This window comes from Sander vitreus, chromosome 19, assembly GCF_031162955.1.
Source record: "Sander vitreus isolate 19-12246 chromosome 19, sanVit1, whole genome shotgun sequence".
Lineage (NCBI taxonomy): Eukaryota > Metazoa > Chordata > Actinopteri > Perciformes > Percidae > Sander > Sander vitreus.
This window is the reverse complement of record NC_135873.1, coordinates 9,588,430-9,608,625: the sequence shown is the minus strand read 5'-3', so window position 1 is coordinate 9,608,625 and position 20,196 is coordinate 9,588,430. Positions and strand designations below refer to the sequence as shown.

Genomic DNA, 20,196 nt, shown 5'->3' with positions numbered 1-20,196 from the left:
TGTTGGAAATGTGTACTCCAGGGGATGCTGGCCTACTTTGGGATCTACAGTCCCTTTTGTCTATATACAGTCAGGCACAGGCATGCACACACATGTGCACGGATGAATGGAATCGAACACAGGAAATAGCACTTTATCTGCTCATACCGTGTTAGCTAAGTCTGCTATTGAAGCTGCGCAGTGTCCTGCCCTTTCTTGTCTTTATTTGTATGTCAACACGTACCCAACTGTCTGACACTTTACACTTGTCTGAGGAAAATGAGGAATATTTCTGGACAAGCGTGATAAGCCTGTTTGGGTGGAGTTATTTGGTGTGTGTGTGTGTGTGTGTGTGTGTGTGTGGTAGGCAAGTACTGTATAGCTAGAAAGTCTTGCAAGATTAATAAAAAGTTATATCACAGATGCTGTCACTGGGTTGAAAAATAAGTAAAAGGTACCCTTGTCATTGTTTCGGTAACAGTGAATAACAATGAAAAAGCAATGTCCCAAACACTGCGGCCATGCCTGAGCAGTACATTAATCATGCGTTTCTGTGCATGTAAAATGCTCCAGGAATGATTTTATATTCATTCCACTTAATACCACCCCATGGAATCGGAGATATAGCGCTATAATGAATGTTGGCTGGTGGACCAATCCAAGAGATAAACAGCGTGAAGTCTGACACATATTTTTCATGGTCAGATCCTAGTGCATACATCAAGCTTGGAAGCAGATATCGCCCTGCCAGGGGGGGATAGGTATGTAATGAGGGATGGATGAGACAGCGAGGCAGATGTGTTCTAGGGCACAAGCAGATCTGTTTAGCATATGTGCTTGTTTGTAGGTTTTTGTAGCTCTCAGAACAATGTCAGGTAATTGGCAATTCTGCAAATGGGGCTAAGAAAGAGTTGTAAAAATTAAGGTAATGTCCATCTTGCTTTTGTCTTTCCCTTTCTTTCATTCATATAGCCCCGTACTCTCCTGCATCGATTATGGCTCAGCCGATTATCGATGCAGTATCGCCCCTGTCCACAATTCGATGCATCGATTATTTGATTAATTTCAACCCCTCTAATGACGTTCCACTTCCGGGATTGCTTCAGTGCTGCATGAAATTCCACCAGATGCATGTCTTTTCACCGCCCCTTAGATCTCTGCATGGTAAATTGAGACAGCTAGCTAGACTATCTGTCCAATCTGAGTTTTCTCTCGCACGACTAAAACAACTTTTGAACGTACACATTCCACCAAAACAAGTTCCTTCCCGCTCCGTGCGGAGTTTAGCGCCGCCCATGACAATTGTGATTGGTTTAAAGAAATGACAATAATCCAGAGCACGTTTTTCTCCTAACCCGGAATGCTGTGTGGACTAGCCAGACCTTCCTCCACAGCGCTGTGGAGGAGACTAAGCATTATCTAACCAAACAAGGGCATAAAACTCCGTCAGTCTCAGTCTTCCCATACATATCCACTTAATTAATCTCCTTGTGCCAGGGCACTGACTCCATCCGCCTAGGCATCCCTGGATTTGCCTAATTTGCTTAATTAATTAAACAAATGATTTATTTGAGCTCATATTTCAAAGCGGGAGAAAGTTCTTTGTAGAGCCCACTGAGGCATGTACTGTTACTGTGTGACTGTGAGATGCCTCTTGAAGCATTGAAAATAAGTGGGCTTTGGAATGGTTGGATGTCAATCAGTCATTTGCAGCGGCATAATGTACAGTACAGGCAGAGTGCAGGGGTAAATGATGTATGCATTTAAATGTGATATTAGATTAAAAACATAACTTCAGCATGTCGATGTGCTCTTATGTGCAGGTAGTGTTTAGCATGATCAGGCTAGCGTGTTAACATGCTTACATTTGTGCAATAGCACGAAACAGCTGAGGTTGTACTGAAAATTTGAAAAACTCTTACTTCCAGCCTCGTTTGTGTGTTTATCTTATTAGAGCCCAGTGCTAGTTGTGTAAGATAGAATGCCTTATTCACACTGGATAAGGCATTTGAAAATGCTTACAACATGCCTGAAACTGGAGCTTGGAATGTAGAATGTACTGCACATACTGGGACAATAAATGTCAAGGCAAGGCCACAAAAGTAGTAAACGGGCGCAGGCAGGAAAACATCAGCTTGTGCCTGTTGACATTAGAACATCCTCGGACACTGCACTTGATCTGTGCTGGCATGAAAATATAGCACCATACAGTATGTGATGATAAACATAATTCAGTTTAGTCTAAAGTATAGGCATGATTAAACAACAGAGATACTTTAGTTGCTTTTGAGCGCTGCAGGAGAGTTCTGACTTTGAGATAGTTTGAATAATGTCGTGTCTTGAGTTTCACATAGAAGTTTGATTGCTTTCAAAATGTTTTAGATGATTTTAAAAATGCCTTGGGTTTAATGCTTTAACCGATTTTCTTTTATTTGCAACTCTTTTTCCTGGAAATGGATTATGCTCGTCCTATAAGCTACACAAGACTTCCTGAAAATAGATAAGTTAAATTACTTAGTTGTTTATGCCTAACCTAAGGGTGGCCTTTACAGCTGTCATTTAGCCAGCTTTTTTTTTTATAGCTTCTTTCTGAATGTAATTTTTTTCCCCCTTTTTGTATTGCCGTTTTAGTGGCTCTTGCTTTGTCTGGACATGGCCTTATTTAAATTGAATTGTTAGATTTGATTTTAAAGTAAATATACTGGGTGTAAAATCCACTTTTCTTTGTATTTAGTTCCAGTTCATGTTATCCCTAGTAACACTTTGTGTGGCATTTGGCATTGCTTGCAGAAATCCCGTTTTCTTTTTATGCTCTTCTGTAATGAGTGAAAAATCAATACCTGCTTGATATGGGGAATAAAAGAATGGCCTTTGCTGCCCATGGCACCAGTAGTGACAGCTTGACATTGCCAAATTGCTGTCAGAACTTGCAACCTAAGAGGAAAGAATGACAGCAACATTAAGAATGTCACGGTGGGGTTAAATACCTCTGCATGTTTTATAGGTGTCCGTACTGGGACCTCTGTATATCTTCTCAATAAATGAATTAGACTCCCCATTCATTCAGCCCGGTTGCACAGGCATAATTTGGTAAGCGCTGAATGATGCCATTTAAAGTGGACTTGCAGCTGGTCGAATGGTGTTTAATGAGGACAGATATTGACAGCAAGGTCAAGTGGCAGTGGATGTTAGTTTACATTAGGCTGCATAATGTGCGCGTGTGCGTAGTGCATGTGTTCGTGGTGTCTGTCAGAGTGGAGAGAGCATTGCTGAGTAACCTCGCAGACCAGCTCACAGGGCAAAAATTGTGGGCGTGAAATACCACAGGGTTTCCCACACTGCTTAACAGCAGGGGTCAGGCAGTAATTTGGGGTGTGGGTGGAATGTGAGGAGCAGGAAGGGCAAACAGACACCACGCAGAGACACAATGCAGCGACCTATGCTTCACTCAGTTTATGAAATTAATTACTTTTTCCTTCCCTACTGTGAAATCAATACGAGCAGCATATGCTTTTTATCCCTGGCCTGTAAAATAAATCCAACGCGTCCACTTACAGTACGTGTTTGCATATTTGACATATTTGCATTGTGATGACACATAGTCGGTGCTGTTGAAGACTGGGCAGATGATTACATGCTGCAATGTAAGACAGTACAGTGCTGTACATATGCAAATGTATCAGCTTTGTAAAGCTTTCACAACCATGAGTGAGGGTGTGCCAATGTGTGAGTGAAGCTGTCGTCCCCCCCTCCACACACACCCCCACCCACCCACATGATGAATTGTTGCAGCAGCAGCACATGATTACAATACATGCCTTGAGGCCATACTATATGCATAATTTGCTAATTATTTAGATTAGCATCTCCCCTTTATAAACCACATGTTGTTAATGGCATGCATTAATATCTAGATGTTTTATGTTTGTGTGTGGGTGGGGGGGGATCTATCTATTAGGGATATGTATCTCTAAATGTCAGAAGATTCAATATATATCTATGTTCACAGTCCAGGATCACAGACACATTTGTAACAATGTGTTACACCGCAATCCAAAGCTTATTTGATACAGTTGGATTTAGCTGTCATTAGGATTGAATGTTTTACTTTTTTGATAATAAAACATTAAAACGTCAAGCTATTGCTTTAAGATACAATTGTGTGTCATTATGACTGCTAATGCAATGTAAATACTTCAGACAGCACTGTACATGGTGGGCTTATATATTTCTTTTAGAGTTGATAAGTATGATACATGCTACAGGCAAAGGAGTGCAGAGAGAGATGAGACTTACTTGGAAAGATTAGCCTTAACACTATTTCTTCTGAATGTCACACAGGCTTAGGGGTCAGAGCTGTGGTTGTGTAGTGATGTAACCAAATATTGACTCTTGTATCATTTTAATAATAATAATAATTAATACTTACACCCCTACTATCTATTTCTCTAGCCATCTAGCTGTGTAGCTCTATCTGTGTCTATCCGTCTTTCACATTAGCGAGACTATTGATCAAGTTGTAGTGTTTTTGGCATTGTTCGGTGACATTGAGACATGCAGATCTTATTTCAAGGGAAGCTGCCTATTTCAGCTTATGTAACATGTTGCCTTATGGCCACACGGCAGCAAACAGTGAATTGCTTTTCCGGTAGCCCCAGATGAAATACACTGGCACGTTCTGTTGATGAAAAAGTCCACATAATGGCACCCTGTCACCAGAACAAGAAATCAGGCTCAAATGGAGACCACATTCTTTAAATAATTATATTTAAAAGTACAATGAGAGCACCTAAACAAATGGTTCTCTGGTTTCATTTGCACATTGTCAGTCAATTTTGATTATAGTCTTGTATTGTTTGATGCATGAGGCATTGTCGCTGTTATTGAATAATTCAGGGAGCAATTGGGGTCATTAGAGAATGGCAGGGAAAAATGCAGGTGCTTTTCTTAGTACAACTCAGAGGACGGGGTGAGACGATACCACCTTTATTTCATCAACAAAGGCAATCATTGAAAAGTAAAAGGATTAATTAGTTATTGTTCCTTTTGATCTCTTTCTTTTTCTCATGCAGCTCTTGAGCTATCAGGGTGAATTTTAATCTATGCATACACAAACAAAGAATACTGAAGATCTAATACCTTTTGCCTGAAACAAAAATTCACCACAGACGCAGCATAAACCAATTATGGGCAAGATGGTGTGTGACCGTGCACTTTCTTCCCTTAGCTTTGACATTGAATTAACCAAGCATGCACAGTAACTGGTGATTTTGTCTCAGCGAATCAATATGAAGTATTGTAAAGTCTGCATTTGGAGCAAAGGAGTGGTTAGGGATCAAATGATACTGTGGCACAGATTAGCCCATGAGACTTTGAGGATAAGTGAGAGAAGGAGCAAGCAATAGAGAGCCGGTGGTGGGGGAGGTGGGGCGATACTGGAGATGGCCTTCAATATGGCCCAGTGGCCTTGTAGGGGAATTCAATACAGCCATTGACAAAAGAAGGCTTCCATTGTGGAGGAGCCAGCCTCCTTTGGGAAGCTGTTCCATTTCCTTATTAATTGTGCTCTCATTAAAATAAAAGGAAGGAGAGAGGGGAATGGATAGCGCGGGAGTAATGGTAGTTCCTCAGCGTGGCCTCCTTGTTTGGAAGGATGCCAGGGTCAAGTAGTTTACAGTTCTAGTGCTTTACACGGGATGGAAAATGCACCGTAGTTTATGTATTTTATGTACTGCATTCACAGCACACACAGACATGCACACACTCCCTCCCTTTGTCTTCATTCTCAGGCCTTCCCACATTGGAACACAAATCTTCCTATGCAGATGTACTGTATCAAAACTGTGGGGGTCACTGCTTGGCCTCTGTCTCACGCTGCAGCTGTCAGACGTGGGAGGAGTCAACAGTTTAGGCCATGGATCACTGATATCCTAACCAAACATACTCCCTAAACCATACTCCCTTGACCCTCTGCTTAAAGGATAATTCTGTTTTATTACAACTTGGGTCATATTTTGGTAGTTTCTGCCATCAGTCATCGGTTATGATGACATTGTATTCACCAGAGTAATTTCTGAGATTACGGCAACACACCGGGCAAGAAAACATATGCGGTGGAAAAACTGTGCACAGAAGGTCAAAGTTGAACCAAGAAGTCTCTAAACGGTGATGGATGTTTACAACTGACAGTTTGGGTCATAATTTTAAACATTTTTCTCTTCCAAATAAGATTGGCTCACCTGGCAGTTTGTTTAAAGTCTGTATGATCCTCTGACCTCTCGGTGTTGTTAAGCCATTGGACTTCTGTTTCACAATGTTGCCATGTTTCTTGATTTTCAGCACTGAATTCTTTGAATTTAGAAAATTATTACTAATAGAAAATAAAAACAACTAAAATAAGATCCAAGTTAAAATAAACTGGAATTTTCCTTTAAGGTCCTGAACTGCTTAAGGTAGTGCAGAGACTGACCTGATAGATGTTTGTTTGATTGATTGATTGAAGTGTTCTGCATCACTAGATCACAGCAACAACCAAGATTATCAAGTGGCAAATCTTAACGCACAGAACCATATATTTCAAAAGATTGTTTTAATAACAGAAATGTCCTGTTATTGTATGAGATATAGGTTATTATATCTTAGTCACCACACATTATCTATAAATCTTGGCAAAACATTTAAACACTAAATTAAATTTTTTATATTTGGTTCTGTTTTGTAAGTGTTCTTTAATTTGAATGTAACGCTCATGTCTTATTCCAGATATTGGCTTTCTAGTGTTCCTTATGAAACCAATCTACAATGCTCAATCAACATCGTGTGTACAAAATAATACAGAAGCTATTAATTAAATTAAATGTTCAATATGACCCCAATACATTTATTTCCGTTGCGGAACATCGATCCTTTGGTGTTCTTCTCTTATATGCTCTATGATCTATGATCTGCAGCTTGTTACAATCTTTGTTTACATCTGACAGCTTAAAGTAAGATATCTGTATATGTGTTGATTCTGTTCAGCCAAACTGTCTAGGTCCCCCCCTCATTCTAGCCATAGGCTTTTCCAAGCGGAGGTGGAGAGTACCGTAGTGAAGATGTGAAGATTTTTTTTTTGGGGGGGGGGGGTGGGGGTTAAGGGCAGGAGCCATAACTTTTACAGACATCCCCCTGTGCATAAGACCCTACAAAAGACCAATTGTGTCAAATGGGAAAAATTGCAGGTGCACATTCCCCACTCCCTCTTGCCTCCCACTCTCCACACACATTTAAAGGCATGCAAGCACGCACACACATGCTGCCTCCGTGATCTCTGCCTCTCATTTGGTGGCAGGAGGAGGAGGACAGGGTTAGAAGGAGATCCTTTTTCACTGTGATAATGCTCTTCTTTCTCTGCTACAAGATGAACTGAGAAAGGGTTGAAACTGGAGAGGCAGAGTGAGCGATGCCATTCCACAGCAAGCAACGGCATCAAACAAAATGGCTTGTCATTTTTATAGGCCCACTGCAGATGTTTCTCAGCTGCATGTTAGCCCTGTGCATAATACAATGGTGGGTATTTTGTACTGGGGTCATGGCGAGGATCACAGGGGCCACCCTTTAACTAGGAGGTATGGATTTAACCCATAGGGCCCATTTGACACACATTTTCATGTTATAAATTATTAAAATGGAGTGCATTATACACAACTTTAAAAAGCATGTTAAAGTTAAGAGGTGCTCCTTATAGCTTCAGATATTGCCTCATAATTATCAATGGTTTGTATTTTCATTGTTGCGAATGCAAAATGACTTTTTCATGACTGATTAGCCAACATGTCTGCAGCTAACTTGCTGACCTCCATGGCACCATTGCACTTCCTGTTTACATAACCTAAAGTAGTGGTTCCCAACATTTTTACGACATGACCCTTCAAAATGAAGCAATGCGACCCCTTGTGACACACATTTGAACAAAAGGGCAGAGCTGCGGAGAATGACGCCCTAAGCTAAGCTTAACGCTCAAAGTCGCTGATTTTCAACCCTTCTGACACAAGTCATCCAGCAGAGTTGTACTTGCGGTTAAACGCAGATCTCGAGGTACTGGTGCCGTTCTTCAGCAGCTGGTTGAAAATCTGCAGACTTTCTTTTAAGTTACCACCTAATGCTAGTGCTAGCTAGCTAACTTGGTTGGCAGAATGCTGAACAAGACATTTCTAGTCGACCAAAGTGTTCCAGTTAAGATGAAGATGAAAACATGGACAACACCCAAAAACTAGTTCATGGCTATTTTAATGTACACATGGATATGTCTATTTTAAAATAAATGGGACCATAATTTACTAAATGAACATCATGCTGTATTGAAGGAGACATCAAACTAGCGATTGAGGCCATAAACTTGTTGAGAATGTTTATTGATGTAATAAATCAAGGCAGAAGTAGGGTAATTTCCCCATAGACTTCTATTGAATCTAACTTCTTTTTGGAGTGAAGTCGCCCCCTGCTGTATATTAGATAGAATGTAGGATTAAGACAAAGAGTATAGAAGTACCAAGAGGCGAAACTCAACAGAACGTTGTGTTGCGTTCAGTCCAAGATGGCGGAGCTGCACTCTTTAGAACTTAATGCACCCATGACCGAGCTGCAGCTTGCAATGGAACGTTCTAAAGAGTGCAGCTCCGCCATCTTGGACTGAACGCAACACAACGTTCTATTGAGTTTCGCCTCTTAGTACCTCTATACTCTTTGATTAAGACACTTGAGGCTCCGTTGCCACTTGATTCAAATAGTTGAACCTGGACGGAAGTAAAATAATTATGGCTTTATGTCCATGGAACTCTATGTAGGCTACAATGTTCTGACTAGCGGGTAAGAAAACAAGCAATTTAACTTTTTCTGTTGCTGTATCTTTGAGTAAACTTTTGAACAACCTAGTAGATGAAGGTGATTTGACTCTGACGTTTTTAAGAAGAACTTGCAACCATGTGCAGCAGTCTTAAACTAAGATATGCAGCCGCCGAAGCTTCTCGGTAACAGGTTTGCCAAATAAAGCAGTTGTTTCTTAATGTGCAAGGCTGTCTCAAGTAATCATGCATTACAGCTCTACACCTGCTTGTGTGAAACCATGTGTGGCATGTTTGGCCTTAAATCTGGCATTCCCTCCTATTTCCTGCTTTTTATGCTTGTTGTTGGATTCCAATATGCCACATGTTTAGAGTTGTGGCCAGATGATTTGATGTGTGAGCACCACGTACATGCTTCATACATATTCAGCGCTAATTATTTTCACACTCTAACCCATTGTCTGATACCTGTCATGTTACAGAACATACAGAAGAAAAGACGACCAAAGTAGATCATCTTAGATGTGTGTCTCAGATGTAGCGTAGCCACCCGGGCTAATTTCAGCAGCACTGCCTTGATTGCATACATGTGGAATGAGATTACTTCTCACTCTGTGGGTGGTTGAGAAAGCTCTTTTTCCACATTTACCTCCATATCCAGCATTAGTTTTTGCCTCTAGCACCTTTTATGCCTCCGCGCTGGCGACAGCTATGGCAGGAGGCATTATGGTTTTCGGGTAGTCCGTCCCATTTTCGTGTACATATCTCAGGACTCAGGAATGCTCACCTAGCTGCTAGCATGGCACTCCCTCATCTGCAACTGAAAAGCTAGCAGTACTTACTGTGCATGTGCGACTCCCAACAAAGATGGAACAGAAGTGAGATGCCTCACTCTGTAGCTAAAACAGAGAGCTCAACACACAGGGTAAAAAGAGGAGCTGCAGCAATGTGCAGTACAACAAAAATATGGTGTTTTCTGAAAATTAAACCACATAAAACTATAAACCTGAAAATGAGCATAATATGAGCACTTTAAAAATGAATATGCTAATTATGACATTTCACACAAATGTCCACCAAAGTAAAATGATGAAGTGATGACTTTTTATATCCAAAACGTCAAGGTCAACTTCCCTGTGACATCATAATGTTCTGCAAAAAAGCTTTTCTGTCAATACTCAGGAACAGAAGGGGAGACATTTGGTCAGAATTAGCGACACTAATCTTGAAATTGGTGATTGTGTAGATCTTCAGCGCTGCCGGGTTGGGGTTTGTAAAGCATCCACATTTTGCCAAACAAATACACTTAATATGTTTAAATAAATTGCTTTTAAGTCTTCACTACAAATATTAAAGGAGTCTTGACAGACATTGATTGAAACTGGTTGGCGGAGGCATACAACCGTAAGGTTGCAGGTAGTTTTTCACTTGTTTTCTTCTCCTGACAACCTTTTATCTCACTTTGCCCCTGTGACTTTTCCTTTATTCACATATCCACCTTTGCAACAGTGTCACACACACACACACACACACACACACACACACACACACACACACACACACACACACACACACACACACACACACACACACACACACACACACACACACACACACACACACACACACACACACCTGCTGATGCCACCCAGCACATCAGATTGCACCACCCTTTTGGTTCTTACAGTATATAGGACAAACCCCCGCACCCAACCCCCAACTGTTTCCCCACTTCATCTCAGTGTTATCTACACTCATTCAAATATCTTTGAATTATACCTTTCAGGGATTCTGTGTGTGTGTGTGTGTGTGTGTACAGCTTAAACTATTACCATCTACTGTGTGTGAAAATATCTGTATGCACTCAAGAGTCTAGTGCTACATGTGTAGTCATTGTATGTGTGAAAATTATGTTTTAAGCCAGTGCTTGGTATTATGAATGTGGCTCCACTGGCACAAATAATCGGAGAAATATGAAGTAATGTCTTTGTTAACCTAAAAACATAACAGATACATATTCATGAAATCACATTTTAATGTTGTCATTTAAAAAAATTCTTGTTTCTCATTATGTGAGTAAACATTACAGCACTGAGCTTTAATTGGTATTAATTCATGCTTTTTGCCCCTCGGATATTACACTGCAGTAAAAATTCCACTTGCAGGAGTATGGGGAAGAGAATTGGCTTAGGTTAATTTCTAAGCGTGCTCTGCCGCAGAAAACAAATCCCAGCAATGTAATTCATAGAGTTCGGTCCTTGTGCAAGGATACTTTTGATAAAATAGAATCATGCAAACAAGTTCATACAAGGACGCTGCGACATAGAGCTTCAATGTTACTGTTTTTGTCTTCAAATAATGAGAAATTGAAAAATGTTCTTCTTTACTTCCCACAACCTTGAATTCCAAATGATGCCAAATTTTTCATACAGCCTTCACAACAAACGGAAAGGGAAATTCCATTCAAGATTTTATCAACAACCAATATGCTGTTTTTATGTAAATGATGTTACTATCTTCCCCTCCCCCTGTGTGCTTGTTCCAAGTTGAAAAATACTTTTTTTTTTTTTACTATCACCATGATCAACAGACACACACACACATATTGTGCCAAGGCAGAAAGTTATTATCAGTTTGGTTGCAAACATGTTAAACTGGTGGCCAGTATGTTAACTTAGCGCCGGAGTTCAGCTCTATTTGCACTCACTATTGCACTAGTAGTACAACTATAATGAGTGGAGCCCCTGGGATCTATTTAGACAGCAATATTGCCTGGTTTCCTATTCATTACAAGAGAAAGCATCTTGTAGGTGTTCTCTCATCGGTTTGTGCTGTATGTTGTGTGAAAGGAGCTCATAGAGCTTGTACAATATTGTGGGTTGCTATGGAAATAAATGAAGTGCAGTCAAGTGTTCACATAAATGGTGCTTCAAGTGAAGAAAGAGATATAGAGGTAGACTTTATCAGACGTGCATGTGCTGTGAAGTAGATAGTATTTTTAAAAAGTAGTCCCAAAAAAACAAATTCTTATTGAAAAAAATAAGCAAAAGCAGAACTCACTTTAAATTCCCAGCAGTTTTACACACTGCCTGCAACTTGACATACAAGTCTTTTAATAGAGTTTTTGTTGAGCATGGTTACAAGCAAACTAGTCAAATATTACTTTTAGCAGTTTTACAAAACCGTCATATTATGCTGATCAGAGTAAGTATTGAAGTTAATGCAGATTACTAAACACAAGTACATTTATTCCCGTACGGTTCGTAGGCACAAGTTTGAGGTACTTGAGGCAACTTTCTACTTCTGCTCAACTACATTTTAGATGCAAAATATACACTTTATTTAACAACTGTAGTTAGTAGTGACATTGAAGGTCAATATTTGCATTAAAAAAGCATATCATCAACTTAAATGTTAAAAACAATGTGACACCCTGTTATAGATTAAAATAGATAGTTATGGCTTAAATTTGCTTCACTTCAACAAGCTACAACATTAAAATGCTGCTTACACGTTGATCATTATATACACATATATACACATATCATTAATCATATAGCATAACATTTACATTTTGCTGGAAATACTTTGGTATTTATACCTAGGTAAAATCTGAAATAAAGCATATTTGTACTACGGTAATGCTACTTTTCCTATTTAAAGTATCTAAATACTTCCTCCACTACATTGCTAGGCATGCATATGTGTTTTGAAAATTTGAAGGATTTAGAAAATTAGCAAATTTAAAAAGAAAATGGGCACCTTAGTCAAATATGATTTTGAGATACCACCCTTTATTAGTTTCTGAAGTGGACAGTGCAAAAAAAACAACAATAATGTAACACTAACTGGAATATTGTATTGAAGAAAGAATATCAACCATCTTACATTTTTGGATTTCTAATGGTGATCCTTCAGTTGAAGAGTGGTGTAAGGAGGTGTATAAGAATAGTACCTTTGGAAAAATTCTCCTGCATGGAAATATCGAGCTGTCAAATCTGAAAGAAGTACCACCAATTTGCCGAAACAAAAATAGCTCCCTCAGGATGTTTTAGAAGTGTGCATGTTGGCCCCTGTTCTTTTACTTGTCTGAGCGCTGAACAACCTCAGTTTCCTGAGAGGTTTAGATAAGCGAGGTTGTACTACAGTCCTCAGTTCACAATGCTAAACTTAGCCAAGCTCATGCCTCCAGTGTGCTGTTAGGCAATTCCATCTCATGATATGTGGTAAAGGAAGAGTGAGGAAAAGACCTCTTTCCCCTCACACAAGACGAAAATCAGCCTGTTGTTTCTTTTCTTTGACCTCAATTACTATCAGGGCATGTGTTACTATAGGGGCATGTTGAGTCATGCCTGCTCTGGGAGTTGTGTGTGTGTGTGTGTGTGTGTGTGTGTGTGCGTGTGTATGTGTGACAGTGATTGTGTTCATTTGAGCCTAGGAGGCTCCATACAGTAGGTGGGGGCAAAGGTGCATTAGTCTTGGCTGAGATGTTCCCTAGAGTGATCCAGGCCCATGTGGGTGGGTTACAGGAAGGAGGGAGAAGGCAATAAAAAGAGAGGAAATGGCAAAACGATGTCAGACATGACGGGAGCTGAACAAAGCCCACCTCGCTGTCAGGAGCTGCTGCCAGCTCCACAGTCTCTCCTCCGGCTTGGACCATCTGACAAAACGTGACTTTGCTGATAGAAAGCAGGACACACATCTCAGCTCTTTTTACATTTAGGGAAGGAAAATTGGGAAACAACCAACATTTGCTCAGAATTAGCACTTAAAAGCAACTAATATTCTGCTAATTCAGCTAATCCAAAAAATACAAACCTACTTGAACAACACTGAAGGGAATTACTGATTTCTCCTAAGATGAAGTGGATTTAACCTAAGAAACTAATGTTGTAATTTGCACACCAAAGTGATTTTGAACATAAGACCTTGATGGGAGACTTGCCTCCCATTTCCTCTTTTTTTTTTTTTTTTCTTGCCGCGGCTATGCACTTAATGAATTGAAGTAGTGATTAATTAAATGAAAGTGCTTGCTGGATGGAAAGACACTTCACCCCTGTGTTCTGAGTATGTGAATCAAGACTTTATGGAGTGATGGCAAGGTACTTGTACTGTATTTGTTACTTGTGTGTACGCAAACATGAGATTACTGTCTAGTGGAAGTATATCAACGGGGGGAGGAAGTTGCTGTGCTCTGCGGATTTCCCTCCATCTAGCAACCAATTGATTAACTCCCACAGTGTCAATACATTGTTAGAATACACTGCGTTGCAACTCCTGTCTTTTCAGTTTCTTCAGGTAGATGGTTGCATGTAGCTTCTCATTAAAAAAAAAAAAATCAAATATTGGACATGTGAGGAGGTTGAGCCAGTGTGGTGCAGTAGCTTATTATGACTGCTATGTATCTGATCCTCCCTCTGAGCTAATTTATTAACACTGAGGAACTAATTTCCCTTCAGGCATCATGGGCAGTTTGACTGACGGTTTGAAACTCACATTTACCCATTGCCGCCCTGCAAAAACACACCATCAGTCTTTCCCCTCTGCTGGAATTTGCAAGTGTGTGGTGTGTTGCCAATTAATGTTAAAATGTGTGTCAGTGAACGCAAGTGGAAGCAAAACAAATGGCTCGTTTATTTGGCGTGTTGAATGGATATCTGGATCCTGTCATAATGAGTAATGCTAATTGTGCTTAGCAGCATCATTGGTCAATGTGTCGAAAGGCATCAAGTCGATTTGAGAAGTTTGTCACGATCGTTCCCGCGGTCAGCTCATAAATTCATCATTACAGAGGTACTGTCTGTCGTTCAGCTGCACATTTCAAAACATTTAATTTCTAAAGCCGTAAAACTTTTTCCAGAAGTTGTTTGACCACCTTGGCCATAAGTGATTGCACCGATTCTGAGCCTCACATTTTTCTTATGAAGCACAAACGTTTTATTGATACCGTTCTCTTTAGTGCTCCATCGTCAGAGTTCTTTGACAGTTCAGTTCCTATATAATTCTGCATTCTGTGTAAAAAAGCCTTTGAGATTTTGCTTGCCTTAGGCCATATGTAAACGTAATTTACTTGGAAGAACAATTTGCCCGAACTGTTTCTCACTTTAAGATAAATCATCCCTCATGCATTATTGAAAATGCTATACTTTTTTACTGCATTGCAATTCAAAGTAGTCTTGCAAATTACTTTATTTTCACCCCCCAGAAAATGTCATTTGTTGCAAACTAGGAAGTGGGTGTGACAGCCTGCCATTGCTCTAATCAAATAACAGTATCCAGATTCATATGCTAATTAATCACTAGCTCTGGGGGCCGGGCCCATCCAGCGTTTCTCAGTAGAAAAAGAGACATTTGATCAGTTGAATCAGCTCCCTCGCCGTCTTTTTCTCTCTCTTCCATCTATCTTACATTAATTCAATGAAGTCAGAGTTCATTTGAATGCAACCCCCCTCCGCACACACATACAGTTTTAGTTTGTATTGTCTGCTGCAGACACTGAGCCTCTAATACAAGTATCAAATATTACACCCTCACATATTAATAGCCAAAAAAAAAAAAAAAGATGTCCTTCCTACTGGGAACATATTCGGCACTTTGCCAGACTTTCCGGCTGCCTAATTGTAGGGAGTATTATTATTTATTGGGAAATTACCCACTGTGTCGGAGATTACGCACTTCAGCTTAAGCCTAAATGTGATCTGAAACCATGTTACTGTTACCATGTACTCCCTCATCTGTTTGTCTGAGTGGTTGAGACTCATTTAGATGGGCTCACTGTAATAATGTGTGGTGATTGACCTTAACTCCTTTTCCCTGACACAAGGTCTTGGGAGATAAAATGAAAATACCCCCTAAGGCCCCTGTTTTGGTACTAATGATGACTTTTAGAAGTCATTGTTACTCTGCTACGTCTGCACTTCAATGCCCGGTGGTTTTGGAGAAAGTAATGTGTCAGTGACCCAAAATAAGCTCCGCTTTTTAAGAGCAACATTTCTCCCTTCTTACTTACCATCACTGTTAACAAACCCACTACCAAAACTCCAAAGCGTTTCCCCCTCGGAGAGATTTTTAAATGGTTTGCGGGGGCGCGACATTATCCAAATGACCATTTTTCTCTCTGACCTTTCTGTTGCCCTTTTTGGTGAGTAATTGATATTTTGAAATATTCATTTGTGAGTTATGTCATTTGGGAGCATCTTGAATAAATACACTGCTCTGTGGTGTGAAAGTAATGGAAGTATCCAGCGTGACCCTTACAGTTTGCTTTCCCCAAACTACTTTTTTTCCCTCCATATTCCGCAGTGCACTTGTCAATGGAATTATCCAGGGAGAATCTGCAGTGGAGAAAAAAAGAGATACACTCTGCATATGAATGCTCTCCTAAAGTATAAGCTGGAAAGGAGGGGAAGAAAGATAAAGTGAAAAGAACATAGACCTAAGATAAGAGGATGGACTTTCTATAAGACCTTTTCGATTTTGGATAGCTCTGTCAATGATGTGTACAGGTAGAGCGTGATACGTGCGAGTGGGGCAGGATGCTGGCTCTGGCACCCGAAGAATATGAGCCCTATCAATCACCGCCTCCAGGCACAAATGTAATTACACTACAGTTGTTGACTAGGTGGGTAATCCGAGACACCACTGGCATGCATTTACTTGCCTGCATTAGGGGATTGCTGGTGCCCATGTTAACGGCGTCATGCTCGCTACTCTCTGTTTTTTTAATGCTTCTTTTTTGGGACGCTGGAATGAATTGCCTTACCGGGTTACAAGGCTTAGAGTTATTGATAGAGAGAAATCGTAGAGATCAAATTAGTCAAGATTCAGAGTAAAAGGTTGCATAATAGAAATTAATTTACATGGCTTTTTGTGTGGCAGCTCTCAAAAGAAAGAAACCACACACAATAGAATGAAGATAAACAAAGCAAAATTGGTCTTTTTGTCATTCAGAGTCAATTACTCTTTTGTCATTCATCTAAATGCACCTGCCTAAGTCAACCTATGTTATCCTTTTTCTCTGCGTTTGACAGTTTCAAAGAAGTTTGGTGTGATCCTGCCAATACTTCTCAGGGGGTGGAATAAATCTTTCCATTAAGAGGAAGATAATTGATGGCTTTCATCACCAGAATGAATACAATTATTCCAATTCGTGGTGTTTTTCATTGCAAGTGCGCTTTTTGGCTGTGCTGGGGTCTGAATGATTTCTGAGACAAAATGAAGTGACACGATAATGAGGGCCTTCTTTTGTTGTTTGACCTCACCGTGTGTCTTTGTGTGTTTTCTCTCATGAGTTTGGTTTATTTTTAGGGAAAGATTAGAAGTGGTACCTGGATGACATTTGAAGAAGTGGAAATGGCAGAGAATGTATAACCTAAAACAGTAAAGTTGCGGGCTGAAAAACCAAAACCACGAGCTGTGGCATGTTAAAATGTTTTTTAGAGGGGTGAGTTGAGGAAATATTCTCTATGTGGTTTTATTCCAAATAGAGTAAGTCATGTCGATAATGTTGAACCTACGATTCGTAATTAACCATGACTGCCCAATCTAACTTGGATAATATTTAAATGCCATATGAGTCAAAACGATGCTGAAAAAACTTAAATGTAACCTCTGTCGGAAAATGGCCGTTATTACAGCTTCCAGAGGAAACGAGCGGTTTTTATCACCTGAATGACAACACACAGACAGGGCATGTCATACCCTAGAACCATCAGATGGAACGCAATGATTGACGCCATCAATTTTCTTTTAAAATCTATTTGTAATATGTGCGACTAAATCATTTCAACTCAAGGTCCACTTACTACAGTAGTTGTTGTGTTTTGGATAACAAATGGTCATTCCATTGCGGTGTGGTTGAAAGCCCAGAAAAAAGATAGTAAGTGGAGGTAAAGTTGAAAATATTATGTCACACTGAATTGAGAGAGAGGGAGAGAGACTTGAAGACGACATAAAGACATTGTTTCATTTATTGTTACCACTGTAAATGTGACAATTCATCATGATATTGCTTTCAGGTGATATTGACTATTTTCACACGTGGAAACACTCTGTGCCTTTTTATCCGGTTGTCCTTCCTGATGAATAGTATCCTTCAAAAATATTCGATGATGATACCAGTACCGTGACTTGGATACTGGTTCCTAAATGATACTTTTTTTGATACCAATTTTATGAAAACAAAAATAAATTACAACATTACACATTAAGGCACAAATCTTTTTATTTATTTTTCAGCTCCTACTACGTGAGCCTCTGTGTGTAACGTACAGTTTTTTTCCTGCATGCCTCTGCGACGTGTAATGTTAGACAGCCAATCACATTTAAGATCTTCGTAGAAGCATGCTGCATGCTTATTAGCTCACTGACGCTGATGAGATTTACTCCTTAGGTATTGAAATTTGCTATTGAATGACATGACATGGCATTTTTCGATACTCGATACTTTAGAGGCAATTCGGTCGATACCTAAAAAGTATTGAATTCGGTACCCAGCCCTACTGATGAATGTCTGTGCTGCACGTCATCTAGCAGTGGCTCTTGCAGCTCAGGCACTTGTCTGAAAGGATGTTTATAAAAAAAAATCTATAACTGTCACAGTGCTCCTACAGTCACTCAGGCCAATGTTTACATTTCTCGCTCATTTTTTATTCTCGCTGTAAACACAGAACTCCTCCAGTCTGTTGTGCACATGTTTGCTGGTGCGCGAGTGTGAGCCTCCACAGATGTGTGTGTGTGTGTGCGTGTGTGTGTGTGTGTGCGTGTGCGTGTGCATGTGTCAAGGAGAAGTTTAGCTCTGCAGTAAATTGCAGATTTTTGCCAAATCAGCTTTGGCTTGAGGCAACAAGCACCTTTTGACCTTCTGCCTCCTGCCACTGTGTGCTTAAATGGAGTGCATTGTATCACCTTAAAAGACAAAGAATGAAGCAGCCCTTTATGATTTATACATTCTAGTATGGAGGGAAATTGAGACAATCAACATGAGACACGCTCTGCTCTGGTTTCTTTGTCTCTGTGTTTCTGTCTGTCTCTAATTTCTCAGTTGAATGCCCATGTAATGAATGTTTATTTTCTCACAGCCAAATGCAAACACCGTGTCTATATCCTTATGTTTGGTCTGTGTCGATCTCACTTCAATTCAATTCTCTCATTCCACAACTCCTGGCCTCTCAAGGGCCCCTGTGGTATTGCTCATCCTCCTACTCCAAACAACCAGTGTCCTGTCCGCCCACACTCTCTAGACCGGGGTGGACAACCTCGTCTAATATGTCTCAGTGTCAGACCTTTTGATTGCTGATCCTTCCCTCTGTTATTGTATTTTCCTGTAGGAATATACATATATTTGTTTTTATTCTGGTCTCAGCCAACCCTAACTCCAGGATGAAGTTGTTTTCACTCTTAGGTGCAAAAATCATATAACAAAAGTGGAAAAGGAAGGAATCTGAATAACTCATACTTACATTCCGTTTCTTTTTTACCCCTCTGCAGCCTTCAGTCGAGCACCCATCCCCATGGCGGTGGTGAGGAGGGAGCTGTCGTGTGAGAGCTATCCCATCGAGCTGCGCTGCCCAGGCACAGACGTCATCATGATTGAGAGCGCCAACTACGGCCGCACCGATGACAAGATCTGTGACGCAGACCCAGCACAGATGGAGAACACGCGGTGTTACCTGCCAGATGCATACAAGATCATGTCACAAAGGTAAGACACAATTCTTTTTTGACAGATTTGTATGAATTTTGGTAAATGGTCTTAACCTGGCCTATGTTGAATTCAGGGACAGAGGGCTTAAGTTGTACGTAACCAACACTGTGTGCTTTTTGAAGAAAAGCTGATCGTCCATTGGCTAGAGCTATGGCATGCCCACTATGTAAGTAGCCTATCACGGAAGTTGATGGCACATCTTCTTGTTTCCATAAATACATCCAAAAATTGTTTAATCAGGATATCCACGGCCTCTTAGTCTTTAAAGGTTTTACATTTGTTTTTCCTTTTTAAAATTAAGGCCATAAAAATAACTATTATTAATTATGAAAAGTTCTTAAATTTTGAGATGATTCCGCATGGATTTAATGTTTCGTTTACAGTTGTTCTTCTGTCTAGACCCGAGTCCAGTTTTTTTTTTATCGTTTTAATGAGACGTATGAGAGTATGTTTGGCCCGGTTCTCCAGACTACTGGTTTTTGCGATTTTCTCTGAAGATAACAGGATTTAGGAAGTAAACAAATCATTTATCAATCTTGTTAAACTAAAGACAACTCCAAAGTTCTTTAGGGAAGAAGCAAAGTCGTTTCATCTCTATTTGATATTTGCTGGAATCTGGACAGTACATAATAATTATTTATTTCCTATCACAAGTGATAAGGAGAATACAAATTTCTGTTTGACTTTGAT

The 20,196-nt window shown here is 40.0% G+C and overlaps 1 protein-coding gene across 5 annotated transcripts in view; it reads left to right on the top strand.

Moving 5' to 3' along the window:
• Window positions 1-20,196, top strand: part of LOC144534126 (adhesion G protein-coupled receptor L3) — a 215,150-nt gene that overhangs the window by 63,615 nt on the left and 131,339 nt on the right. For all 5 annotated transcript variants that reach the window (XM_078275865.1, XM_078275862.1, XM_078275863.1 and 2 more), the window contains exon 4: window positions 19,290-19,503. In XM_078275865.1, coding sequence (XP_078131991.1) covers window positions 19,290-19,503 — 214 coding nt within the window. The remainder of the gene's footprint in view (window positions 1-19,289; window positions 19,504-20,196) is intronic.